The sequence below is a fragment of the Mchenga conophoros genome, linkage group LG20 (genome assembly GCF_057382185.1).
Source record: "Mchenga conophoros isolate Kocher_MC1m ecotype Shallow Benthic linkage group LG20, M_conophoros_male_GT1.1, whole genome shotgun sequence".
Taxonomy (NCBI): domain Eukaryota; kingdom Metazoa; phylum Chordata; class Actinopteri; order Cichliformes; family Cichlidae; genus Mchenga; species Mchenga conophoros.
This window is the reverse complement of record NC_140545.1, coordinates 13142386-13156101: the sequence shown is the minus strand read 5'-3', so window position 1 is coordinate 13156101 and position 13716 is coordinate 13142386. Positions and strand designations below refer to the sequence as shown.

General features: G+C 40.4%; 1 protein-coding gene across 2 annotated transcripts in view; it reads right to left on the bottom strand.

Annotated features, from left to right (window-relative positions):
* Positions 1-13716, bottom strand: part of LOC146550494 (plexin-A1-like) — a 304153-nt gene that overhangs the window by 93177 nt on the left and 197260 nt on the right. For both annotated transcript variants that reach the window (XM_085259673.1, XM_085259671.1), the window contains one exon: positions 12025-12225. In XM_085259673.1, coding sequence (XP_085115799.1) covers positions 12025-12225 — 201 coding nt within the window. The remainder of the gene's footprint in view (positions 1-12024; positions 12226-13716) is intronic.

Below are 13716 nucleotides of genomic sequence, written 5' to 3'. Positions count from 1 at the left end.
TCTGCTGTTGTTGTTCACATCTGCTGGACAAAGTTAATAAACTCCTTTTTCTTAACCCCCCCCCCAATTGGAATTGCGATTGCTGCCGGGATTACTCTTAGCATCTGTTTTATTCCAATTCAGGACCTCATACTTGCTGTGGGGAGGAGGTTGAAGGAAATAATAATGTGATACTTGAGTGTTTTAAAATAAGAATAAAAATGCTGTTTTGTCGCGAAGAGCAGGTTTTTTTGCTAGTGTCATTTTTAAACCTTCTTAATCCCCAAAATTCTCTCCATCAAGGAAACGCTTGTCCAGGCTTCGCTCTTGATCTTGATATCTAGTGTCCTTCTTCTCCATCTCTGGCCACAAGATTCCTTTTCTTCTGCTCACTTATAGACAGTTACTCCAGTTGTTCCGCTGTCTATGACTTCATCTACTTGGGGAAAGCTGCCAGAAGTCACTAGTCTTTTTCCAGATTTGGTTGTACAACCCACTATTCACATTTGTATCCCGAGGCTGACAGAACTGCAGAGTGAAAGCAATTAAAAGCTTATGGGGAACCAAACTAAATGCGAATGCGCCCTTGTTCTATGGCCACAACACTACATTGTACAATCAATGATACAAACTTCCCTAGTGTCCATTTAAGGCAGGCTAAAGACTGAATTTTGGGGTTATATGACTGCTTTACATTTACCTCTCAAAGACAATCTTTTATAAAGAGTAAGATCAATAACATACAAACATACTAACCTTTGAAATAAACAGATTTGCTTTGATAGAGTAGTCACAGCTTCAGTTATGCTTCTAATGAAAAAGATGAAATACATGGACAAGTTGAGGAAAAAGAAAAACACAAACACGGGGGGAAAAAAAATCAAAGGGAACATTGTAAGCAGCCAGAGAAGAAAAAATGTGGGATTCCTGGATCTTTATTGAGACAATACGATGATGTGATGAACAATGAACCAATGAAACCACAGGATTCTGGGAGGTCAACAGCTCCAGAGAGGAGAGCTTCAACCAGAAGCACTTCTGTCACAAAGAAAAGGCTGACTGAACATATTCCCTTCCCACTAGTTCAATGTGACCCTGACGCACCATGCATGAAGTAGGCTGTTGACTTTATTAGTAACACTATTACATCCCACTGGTTGAAGGACTGTCTATGGAAACCCAATGAAACCACACGACCCACTCGCACACACATCCCCACACACTACCTTTCTTCTCTCTGCGGCGTGGCCCCCATTAAACTTTAAGAGTTTCGACTTGTCCGCCTTCCCCAAAACACTGGGCAGGCTTGTTCCCTTGTCAGTCTCTGCCCACCCCGCTGCCTGCCACATCATGCTTTATTCATGCTGTCACATGGTTTAAAATGCTGACACAAACCACATTGTGACACCGTGCCACCCAGTCACACTGAGCATCACCCACTGTCTAACTCGCTTCCTGGGGGACGCTCCGGAGTCCCAGAAAAATGGTAAGCTGATTTAACGCTGAAAAAATAAGACAGGAGGGGAGATGGAAGCCAGGGGAGAAGAGGAAACACAAAGAGACAGAAGCAGCAGAGGAGGAAGCTAAAACCACTTTAGAAATAAAGTCATTAAACAACAGGTATGCCAAGGGCCTGCAAAGCTGAAGTTCAAAAAATTTAGTAAATCAAAATGCGATTATGCACATTTTGCCATTTTAAAAACTGCAATTTAGCATTACTCACACACCCACACTGTAAAGCTAATGTCAATCCTGATATGATGTTTACACTATGAGGTTATCATGCTCAAATAAATAATGATATTTACTCGTTAGACACTGAAGATAAAGTAGAGCTGAATTTGATGGGACTGTCATCAGGTACACAGACACATGTGTTACAATGGAAAATAAGTGGACCAGTTATATTTTGGCCTGCTGATTGGACTAGATCGTTAATCAGGGGAGTTGTTAGGATTCATTGTTAGAGGAATGTAAATCAAATCAAATCAATGCTACGCTGGTCACAGCTTTTCTCTGTGGTTACGTGGCCTAACCTGACAAACTGCCACTGCGTCACGATACTACTGGGATCAAAGTTGGAACCAGTGATGTCAGTGGTTATGGGAGGGGCTACAACAGAAACTGATGCTTGTTCTATCCTTCATGATGTTCTTCCTGTAGAATACAAGCCGGGTGATGCATCAGCCTGTGTTAGCTATTTGCTGATATATCAGTAGCAACATTTATAATAGCCGATAAAATATATTTTTAAAAAGGACAGAAGAGATGTGAGAAACACCCTTCAACTTTGTTATGAATGTTGCATAGTTTATCCACCAGAGGGCACAATGCAACTTCCTTGGTGCTAACATGCATTTCATTTTCGAACACCACAAATGCAACAAGCAGCTGAGCTGGGCAGAAAGTAAATGAGTAATACAAGAAGACTCATGAATAATTGCACATATCAAATGTTAAAGGTAATCAATTTTTTAAAAAATGCCTCCATCAAAATATCAAATACTTAAATCACCAAATATCAATATCAGTTGTAATATACTACATCGCCTTGGCTCGTCTACAAAATTTATTGCCACATAATGTTTGATTGTCACTGTCTATATGCAGGCTGCCATCAAGGAAGAACTGGCAACCAACCTGCACCACAGTGAAAACCAGTAAAAAGAATAACTTAATAAGAAATTGGTTTTATAACCTAATAAACATGTTTTTCCTCAGATAAATCAAAATGCTTGATTAACAAAAAAAAAGAATGTCAGAAGTTAACCTGCCCTCCAAATGACTGTTTTTTACTTGTTGGCAAAACATCACATTAATTTGATCATAATTCTTACAAAAAAAAAATCAAAACCACATTCTTGGCTTCACGAGGAATGATTGTTGTCTTTTGTTCTCGTGATTATCAAGTTCTCCTGAATTCAATCATTCTTTTGTGTCTTTGCCATGCTGCTCTGAAGAACTTCTTCATTCTTCAGTCTAATTTAAACACCGAGTGCAGCGATACACAAACAAGTAGCCAGCATTTTTTTTTGTTGTTGTTATTTTCTAAATGCCAAAGAAAATGACTTCAGACTGAAAAGTTTTCTCTTACTTAATAGAAATGTACACAGTCAGATTATTTAAGTAACATGAGACAAGGTTTAAGCATGTAGCTGACTCTTCCATCTCAGATTGGTGGTACTGCTGCTGCCAGAAACACTGGTGTACTGGTGGAACCCCATATGTGAAAGTTGCTCTTTCCCTACTGAGAGGCCCCTCTGCTGGCCTACTGTCCCGCCTTTCCTCCCCTGAGTGCACAGAGCTGCTGGAGATGAGTAATCAGACTCATTACTAAAGCCTCTGGCCAGCTCCTTCATGTCACTGCATGTAATTAATCTACCTGAGACAACTCTCAGTGTAGGTCCCCCTAGGGAGGAGAGCAGAGGAGAGGAGGAAAAAAGAGGATGTGGTAGATGAAAGTTAGGTGGATGGAGAGAAGCTAAAGAGCAGATAAGGGGAAAGTGAGAGGAGTGGTATTAGCAACGGAGAGCAGGGATTAACAAGGACACAAGGGCAGCAATGTAGAGGCAAAGAATAAAGAGAGGAAAGGCGATGAGAGTCAGTATGGGTTGACAAGTAGAGGAAAAGAAGAACAGGTGGGGGAGTAAAAGGGAGAGAACAGGGGCAAAAAGAAAAAAATTAGTAGAGGACAGTGGTAGGAAGAGAAGTTTAACCATGGAGGAGATAAGGGACAAGAGAGGCATAGAGAGGAGGATGGGCGATGAAAGGGGACAAGGGAGGGAGGGGAGGTGACAAGAGGAGAAAAAAGAAGAGGGAAGGGGAGGAGGTGTAAAAAGTACAAGGTGAGCACAAAGCCGTCCCTGGCCTCATTACAGTAACACACCAGCCTGGCTCAGGTTCATTCGTTATCTGCTTCTGCACTCATTTATTCTCTTGCTACATGAATCGTCTCCATGGATTGCATGTCTCTATGGATTGTATGAATAGATATGGGCTGTGTGTGTGTGTGTGTGTGTGTGTGTGTGTGTGTGTGTGTGTGTGTGTGTGTGTGTGCATGAGAGAGAGAGGGAGACCAAGGGAGCATGCGAGCGTCTGAGGAACCGAAAAGTGCCGATGTTAACGAAACAGAGCAGCTGGCTGGAGAGAGGGGCAGAGCTAGAAAAAGCAAGACATGCACACATTTATGTGTGTGTGTCTGTGTCCATGTGCAGGTCACACTCATGTAATTAGTCATGTTGAAGGATACCTGAGTATGTGTTAAAAATATACTACTAGTGCACACACACACACAGACACATATACACTCAGCAAGTCCTCCTTTACAGTTCTACCCAATTTAATACGGGATTATCAAATAATAATAAACTGCATATGTTTAATTTTGGCTTTTGCACTGAAGAAAATAGATACCGCATCCCCTTTAATGGATGATACAACTAATTTCCCCAGTATTAAGATCACAGAGAACGTATGGTATACAGGCTACTGTAAACACTGTGTGCATGGAAGTGCAGTTAATTAGCGTCAGCAAACACGTTTTATCACAAATGTAATGGTGACCTAATTACATGCAGAACAAGAACAAAGTAAATGTAGGCTACTTAAGAGAGAGAGAATACACAGGAACAACAGTTATACCCAGCAACCTGACAAAGAGCGAAGCAGAAAAAACAGACTAAATAATCACTAAAGGAAGATGGATAATAAGGCACAGGAGAACTCAGTCAAGACCATAATGAGGGTGGGGAAAGGAACTAAGCAGGTATGTAAAAGCAAAGAGAGCCACCTTCAAAATAAAACAGGAAGAAACTGAATGACAAAGTCATTTTAGACAAACCGTTGAATGCAGATAGTGAGATCACAGAAGGCACTGAGAAAAAGTAACCAAAACAGTAACTCAAAGGGAGAAAAAAGGTAAGGATTATAACAGAAACTAGGGATAATATCTTAGACCTTGAAAGTGAAGACTGCTCATCACTGCCTTTGTCCACTTTTAAGGCTCTGGCTGTCGGGCTACCCATGTCCATGTTGTGGTAATGTTCTTTCTGGCTCAAAATTACTTTAAATCATTCATGAGATATTTTTAAGATACGTTTGACAGATTAACGGCCAACAAGTCATTTACAAAAGGTTAAATATGGCCAACAGTTTTTTGGCAATTACTGAAAATCACTTCATGGCACAACTATTGGTTTAACATCATGCTGGGTTCTTTGCTAGCTTTGTGTTAGCATGCTACCTGTGCAGATGCTTGCTAATAGTTGCTGTTGTGATAGCAGGATAACGTGGTCCTTTCTGTCATTGAGCCAGTTTGCACTTTTTTTTCATAGTTTGCTTGTTTTTTCATGCAATAAAAAAAAAAACAACAACAACAGCAACATCTAAATAGCCACTCCCAAAACGTTTAACACCCCTCCACCATTGTTGTCCTCCCTCCACATAAACTGAAATCAGCTTGTTGTAGCCCAAGTGTGCAGGAAGGAAAAGACACTTTTGATGTTTTTGGTTTCTTCCGACCCACTTGCCGTGTAGGTAACTGTCTTGCAAGTAACGACATAATTGTAACTAAAGTGTGATTACTGAACAAAACGGGTATATGTGTGTATGTTCATATATATGTGTGTGTGTGTGTGTGTGTGTGCGCATATATATATGAGGTACTGTATATATATTGAGGTTAAAATAGCTATTACCAATATAAAATCAAGTTTGTATCCGTACAGTGAATTGTTTAGTTGTCATCTTTATTTAAAAAGTATTTCTCCTCAAAACACAAGACATTGTGCATTTTTTCTTTATCAAGGTGTTTTTATGTAGCCAAACTAAGCTTTTTAGGCATACTCGGGCAACAAACAATATGTTGTTTAATTTATTTTGTAGCAACATAATAAGTGGGAGGAACTGCCAACTAGATGAATATTTTCACTGCTTGGAACATTACCTTTTACAATAAAAACAATATTACTGAGCACAGAATCATAGTAATGCCCTGCTGACAACTGTTATAGCCTGGAGTTTACAATAGTTATTGTAGGATCCTGAGGGGTGCATATCAAGGAGGTTTGTGGAGGTTGAGTAGCCAGTCCCATGGAGCTGTGTTTTTCAGTTAAACTGCACCGTTTGTTTAATGACACAGTGCTTTACTCTTAGTTAAGCGTGGACAATTGGGTGTTTTAATGTTAGATTATTTTACCTGTGACAATATGGGTGCAGTAGGTTTACAGATTGTTGGTTTACTCATTACTGAAGTGGGGGTTTTACACAAAGCCCTGCCATCTTACTGAACTTTGTCTAGTGTAACTCTCCTCTTTATTGTTTTCATTCAAGTTGAAAGTCAGAAGTGATCCAATTTGTTTTTCACTGCATCCAGCACAATAACTTGAGCTGCAACTGCCAATTATGGATCTCACTTAAAGTTATGTGAAAATTAAGAAGTAGGTGTTTGTTAAATTTGAAACTTTTGTAAGTGAAGTAGATCTAACTCCAAAAAAATAATCAGAAAAAGATTAAAAATAAAACTTTACTTGCATTTCTTTTTACTGAACCCCTCCAAAGTGGTTTAAAATAATATAGAGATCTAAATAACAATATATAATCTGCAAAAATGAACAAACTAAGTAAGCAGTAAGTTAATTACATACAAATACTTTATTTTGGAGTGCTTTATACTTATCAGTTTTAAATAGGAGGTAGTTTTTAAAAATCTTTTATTATATTCCATATACATATATGCATGTATATTCTTACTTAAAACATAGCATGTATTGTTATTGATTAGACCAGGCACTACTTGTCGAAAAATTGACTACTGTATATAAAGCAATAAGTACTACGGTAATATGGAGTGATAATGGTATTAGCAATCACGAGACAATTTTTCTCATATAGGACTTTTATTTTTGATTTAAGCATATTTTACTATTTTACCTGTGTGAGATATTCAGCGCAAGTTTTTAGGTTGAAACAGTTTATTTCCATACTGCAGTATCACTACTACTAAAACACCTACTCTGCCACTCCTTACAGTCCTCTGTGAATGAAGGACACACCCATTACTTTTCCAAAATGTGATTAGCTTAGCAAATTAGTTGCATTTCAAAAATATTTTTACGATAAACCACTGCAGGACGAAATCATTACATTACATTGCACTGCAGAGGTATTAGCTGTGCACTCTATAACAGGTTTGTGAAAGTTAGGAAAAGTCTCCCCCTCTCTTACGGCTAGCCCAATTTGTGGACCGTGAACATTCAGTTGAACACAGTCTGTCATCCTCCCAAAATTTACTGTGCTGCTCAGAACTGTGCCAGATGCATATACTTATAGCAGGAAGATAATACACACAGCTATACACACACAACATTTGATAGCCTATGTGTGTCAGTGTAATAAATCATGTAAAGCAGGTTGCTGGTTGTTGCTGATGCTACAGTCTCTGTCTGCTCCACATGATTAGGAAGAGGATCATGTGGAGAATCTCCATATGTCTGCTTCACGTTAGGCTTGCAAACCCCTGGGGAGGCTCTGTGTGTGCATGCGTGGGTGTGTGTGTGTTTGCCCATGAACAAACCAGTAGGTATCCTCGCAGCCTGCATGCATTGCACCTGTGTGCGAATGTGCACGCCACCATGTGTTTTCCTGTGAATATTTCAGTGTGCACCAACGCATACTGCAGGTCCCTCATGTATTTGAGTATGCAAGTTCAATGTTTCAGTGTTTGGTGAGGGGCTAAATAATGCACAAAGAGACAGTAAGATTGAATGGATGAGTGTACATCTACTGCTGGCTAATTTTCTCTGTGATTTATTACCCTCTACTACCCCAGTCACAGCCAGCTGTGATACATATACACAAAATCCCTACAGAGAATACTGGAGACAATGCTAGCCGGAGTGCAGGTTCTCAATCACAGATAGATCTTCTGTTTGGTGATTCTCTCTATTTATGTTTCCATTCTCATTTTTTTCTATGCAATCACAGTAAAGCAAACCCCACACACATTTACACCTGGAACAAAGACAACACCTGTGTGTTTAAAAGTTATAAATTTCATGAAAGTTGTACCACGACATATTTCATTATTAAAATATATCAAATGACTTTATGTGTTGTGAAGGAAAAGCCACAGATCTCCCCAGTTATGTGCACTTTAGCTGAGCCTTTTTACTGTCTTTCAGCATGTTGTTTTAGTTCTATGCTGGGGAACGCTTCTGTTTTGGTTCAGCCCCTGTGCATTAATCAGCTGTACCTTTAGTAATGAGATGGCTTGCCACTGGTGCAGTACCCTGAAACTCCTCAGTCACACAAGAAAAACAGGACAGCAACTTCTTTGCGACTAAGAAAAATCAGTGATTGCCATGCTGGTACTGCCATTGTAACACTAACAGAGGGTATTGGCACTGCTTTTGCTTTGCAATTGTAATTGCAGTTTGTAAATTGAATATCATCGTAGAACAACTGATCAATTCAATCTATACTCACATGGGAATAGACTGGATTTTGTAAAGCTATTCTAGCCTTAAAAACAACTCAGAGCTCTCTGTATCTTAAATCTGGAGCTACAGTCAACTTCAAATCAATAACTAACCTAACATGCATGTCTTTGGACTGTAGGAGGAAGCTGGAGAAAACCCAGCGGGCAACTGGAGAACAAAAGGATCAGGAAGACTGAAGGCTGTCCTTTATCCCTATATCTAAGAGTGTAAGCATGCAGATATTTTACTAAGGCTATATATAGTTTGCCATACCAGTTTTGCAATGACTTATTTTGTCAAAGCGAGTTTGCGACATTTAAACTGCCACAGCTCCTTAAACAGTTAACACAGCTGTGTGAGTACAGTACTGTTGAGCTGAATAGATATGTCTGAAAACCAGCCCTGCATGGCTGAACAACTTTGTAACCAATCCCTATTGTCCCAAATGTCCTTCCACCTTCTGCTGTTCTAGTTACTCTCAGCAGTTTCACTTTTTCACGCCTCATGATTTCCTTTTCTTTCAGAATTACTTTCTCAAACATGCACATCTTTTATATTCCAAATACATCCTGTCTCCATCTGTTTCTCCCTCATTTGTTTGTTTCCCTTTAGTCTGCGTGCTGAGCTTAGTCCTCTGTCTCTCTTTATTCTTCTCGCTCCCCTCTTTTCACTTCCTCCATCAAACTCTTTGTTGCATCGTCATTGTCTCCCCCTAATTCCCTCACCTCCTCTTTGGCTCCCTCATTCTTTGTCTTTTTGCTTCCTTCTTTTTCCATTTGCCGGGCCGGCGCATGTGTGTTTGAGTGTGTGCGTATGTTTGTGTCCGTCAGTCTACCGCACCACTGCAATTCATCATCATTTTATCTACAGCTCCCTTAATTGGATCCTATCACAGTCCCACCTGACGAGCTGAGAGGCGGGGGGGAGGTGGAGAAATGGAGGATTCCTCACTAGGCGCGCGCACACACACACACACACACACACACACACACACACACACACACACACATTTCGGCCTCCTATGTCTAGCTTCATCAACAGCTGCAAAGTTGTGTTGAGACCTGACTCTTCCAGAGATAACATTGAGATTTTTACAACACATTAAAGTGCACCGAGGAGTGAAAAAATAAATGCATGCGGATAAGCGTTACTTGTGTGTATGTTTGCGCGTGTGTGTGTATATCCATGTGGTTTTGCCAGTGAATCATAGTTTTGCTGAGGAAAGGTCTCTGTCCTCCAGAATCAGCAACTCTCAGCAGCAGCAGTAGTGGTGTAGTAATGAATGTATCCGAGTCTATCAAACACTAGGGATGCAAACTGCTATTTCCTGGAGTAAGTGCTGGTTTCAGAGGTGTGGGAGGCTTTCAGAACACAGAGTGAACAGAAAAACCATAACAGATATCCATCCTATTTGAACAACAAAGAGCAGCGATGTTTATTAGAGCTAAAAATGTGAAAATAGTGGGGTCAAAAGTTGAAGTGTGTACCAGGCAATTACCCAAGTACTAACCAAGTAATAGCTCGGGACATTAGGTAAAGGTAATATTAGACTGAAATTTATGGACAAATGGCCAGTAACACACGGTGATAACAGGGAAACAAATTTAAAGATACTAATAAGGCAAACCTGTTTAGCAACAGGATGTTACACACCAACCAGCCAAGTAATTTCATGGTGACAGCAGATAAACTCAAACATCAAAAGTCATAATCGTTATGCGAGAATACTTAAACGTTTGAAAATATATAAACTACAAGGCCTAAATTACATGTTTATATATGCTAAATACTTACATTTAATAACCATGAAACAGGCTGTAAACAATCTGTATCCACTGCATTTGATAGAAATATTATGTTCAATAAAAAAGGTAATGTAAAATGTATTTGGTGCTGTGTAAAATCTTGAGCCACGCCTCATTTCCTTTCCTTCCTTGGAGCCGGACTTTTTTGTGTAATTTTTAAAGATGTTTTGATCAATAGTTCTCCAGATTCTCTGAAGGTCCTTTGAATGTTTTCTTTGGACACTGCCTGCTTTTTCTTTCATTTTCTTCAGTTTCTTTCTTTTGTTTTCTTTAATCACAGAACTGAACTGAAAATGAGTGGCAAGTGGTAGTTAATCCAGAAATAAACGGAGGAGTTCAGGACAGAGGTCCAACAGTGGGCATCTGTAAAGCACAGTGATAGCTCTGTCCTGGTTTGTGATGAATTTCAGTTGTTGGTGTTGGGATTTTTTTTTTTAAATGATGGAGTTACAAATGCAGATTTTGATACCAACCAAATGTCTGGCTTAGCTACCCTAGCTCGATGTTGAATCTTGTATCATTAATCCTCTGAAAACAAATTACTGCTGTAAAAATAAATAATTTTACTTTTTATTTTTCATTAATATATTGATGACAGAATTTTGTGGGGTAATATTTATTATTTAGCTGAACATGAAAAGTAAAAATAATCACCATTATACATATAACACATTTTTAGATATAAATGTCTTATAATGTCAACAATTGAAGTCTCAACTCATTCCAAGAAATGTAAAAGTAATTTCGAAATGAATTTGAATCCAAAAGAAAGCTTGTGACATTGACCAGGTCATTTAAATATTCAAGCAGACACACAGCAATTAGTATTTTTGCTCATGCTCTATTCAATAGGCTTTCAACTATCGGGTCACCGAGGACAAATCTGCCAGAAACCAGTAATAACGACTCAAAAAGCCAAATCTAAAAGAACCTCACTTGCATGAAGCAATTATAGAGACACAAGTGACTATATAAGCGCAAATTACCTTTCCACAGCACAAAAGAACTGTAGGAGGCATCATTACGATCTGCAAATCAACTTCAATACTATACCCCAGAACTATTTTTTGTGTCACCATCCAACATCAGAGGCAGACCGATTTCCAGGATCACAGCACTGAAGCTCAATCTCTTCCTTTTGTGGAGAGAAAGTGGGCGATGCTGTATAGTTCAAAAACAGCAAACGACCGCAAATCAGCGTCGTGTTTCGAGCCCAGTGGCGATGCAGAAGTCGGCAAATGATCCGCAGCCGCTGACAAGTGTGTGACAGGCTAAAAAAAAGGCAGCCCCGCAAAGCTGCCAGCGCCACACGGCCGCTCCTGCTGCCTTTTTAACTGAGAGGACTCGCTATTGGACCTATCAGCGTGAGTGAGTGAGTGCCGCGGCGCGCGCTTTGCATGTTAATCATATGTCTCGTTAAGTTAAGTCATAATTGGTGTCGTTAAAAACGCCTCCCCTCTGCCTCCTGCCCTGATTGGAGCCCGGGAAATTAAAAGCGCCGGAGCGGTCGCTCCCCTTTTAGTGCTGACAGTTTGACTGAAGGCTAAGAGGCTGGAGTGAGGAGTGGGAATGAAGAGAGAGTGGTTTTTGCGACAGTCAGTCCCTGTGGCCATATGCCTCAGTTCAGCTCTCTGCTCTACCAGTCTATTACTGCCAGTCTTCCTGCCCCACATCGCTGGTTTACAGCAGCACGGCTGTCCAGAAATGAGTGTTGGGAAACTTCGCCTCCCCACATGCGAATATGCGTGTGCTTCAATGCTTACCGTGGTCTTCTGACACTGTATGCTCGTGCTGTTAAACCTCAGAGCCGGGACGCTGTGCGTGTTGCCCTGGATGTGAAAGATGCACTCGTAATTTCTCTGTCCAGACTGAGGCTGGGGCAGGTTCTGAGCCAGCAGGGTGATCGGCCTCATAACTCCAGCAGGGATGTAGATCTGGGTGGAGGGCAGGATCTGAGGGCACTCCTGGAGGTGAGGAAAAAAGGAGTTACAAAGACAATAATAAGCAGAGAATGTGACAGAACATTTTAGTTAAATTGCAGATCTGGGCGAAACACCTTGCTGCTGCACAGATCCAGAGAAAAAAAAGCTGTTAAGTAATGGCAAAAAACTCCCCAAAAACGACATACTGAACATGATCCACGATATGGAAAATTACTCTTTATTGCAATCAAAACTATGAATTAGAAATGGCATCAGGTTCTGTCACAACTCCCTGATGACCGTAATTATGAAACCTTTTCTTTTTCTCCCTAAGAGCACCCAACCCCATTAGACAGGATTCCACATGCAGCCCGGCCTCCTTTGTTCTCACTGAAAATTCACCAGCCTAAAATCTCCGCTTACAAATTACCAACACTCCTGAGGATCCAACTCCTCCCACCACCACCACCACCACACCATTTATGAAACACGGAATATTGAACGTAGCAGTTACTTGTCATAAAGAGTACCATTTTGGAACCAACCCCCTTCCCCATATTAATGAGGCTTTTATGGATATTAGGCATGTGTTTTTGCCGGAAAAAGAATCCACCAAAGGATATTCTAATTCTTTCTGTGTGGACAAAATTGAGAGCCGGAGGCAGCGTCTCCCAGGAACACGGACATTACTAATTCCACCATGCTGCACTGTAAAACACACGAAGGTCTAACAGATTACAGAGGGGACATGACTGTGAGGCTGTATGTATGTATTTCAATTAGTTTTTATCAGTTTGAGTTTAAATGAGATCCAGTTATGTCATCATATCCAAATTTGAGGACCGGTGCCACTTCATTTGCTTCTAAGCCACGTGCTCCATCACTAGGACACTTTCCTTCCCGATGAAAGCAGCTTGCTAAAAACGCTAAAGTGATTCAACTATAATATACTGTTCTAACATGCTGAAAAAGCTCTGACTTGTTAAGACACTGTGTGCAGTGTGAAAGGCTAAAAAAAGTGCTTTTGCAAAATCATAAAGTCTGTAATTACATTTAAAGTATGTGTTCGGTATTCATCTGGCGATCGGGGTAAACAATAATAAGGCCATCCAAAAACCCAACTACAATGTCTAAATGAAATTTTATTCCAGTTTAAGCGCCATCGAGCGAGCTATAATTTTTCTATTAGGATGGCAAACGTTTATATGTGCGCTGATAAATCAGTGGGAGCTGCATGCTATTTTAAACCAGGGATGAATAGTCGAAGTGAAAGCACACTGGCAGCCTCAATGTCTGTAGAGTAATCTCGGAATGAGTTTGCTCTGTGCTGGGGCACTGTCTAATGGAACACCAGTAATGACTTGCAGATTGGCCTGGGAACGGCAGAGAGGATGCTGAAAGAGGAGAGAAATTTGGACATAATGGCACCAAGAGACTCTTCAGCTCCCTTCACAAAAATATGGCGCACACTCAAAGCCAGAGGTGACTCGCGCCAACTCCATACGGGCTTATGCTGAGTGAATCTACAGCGCA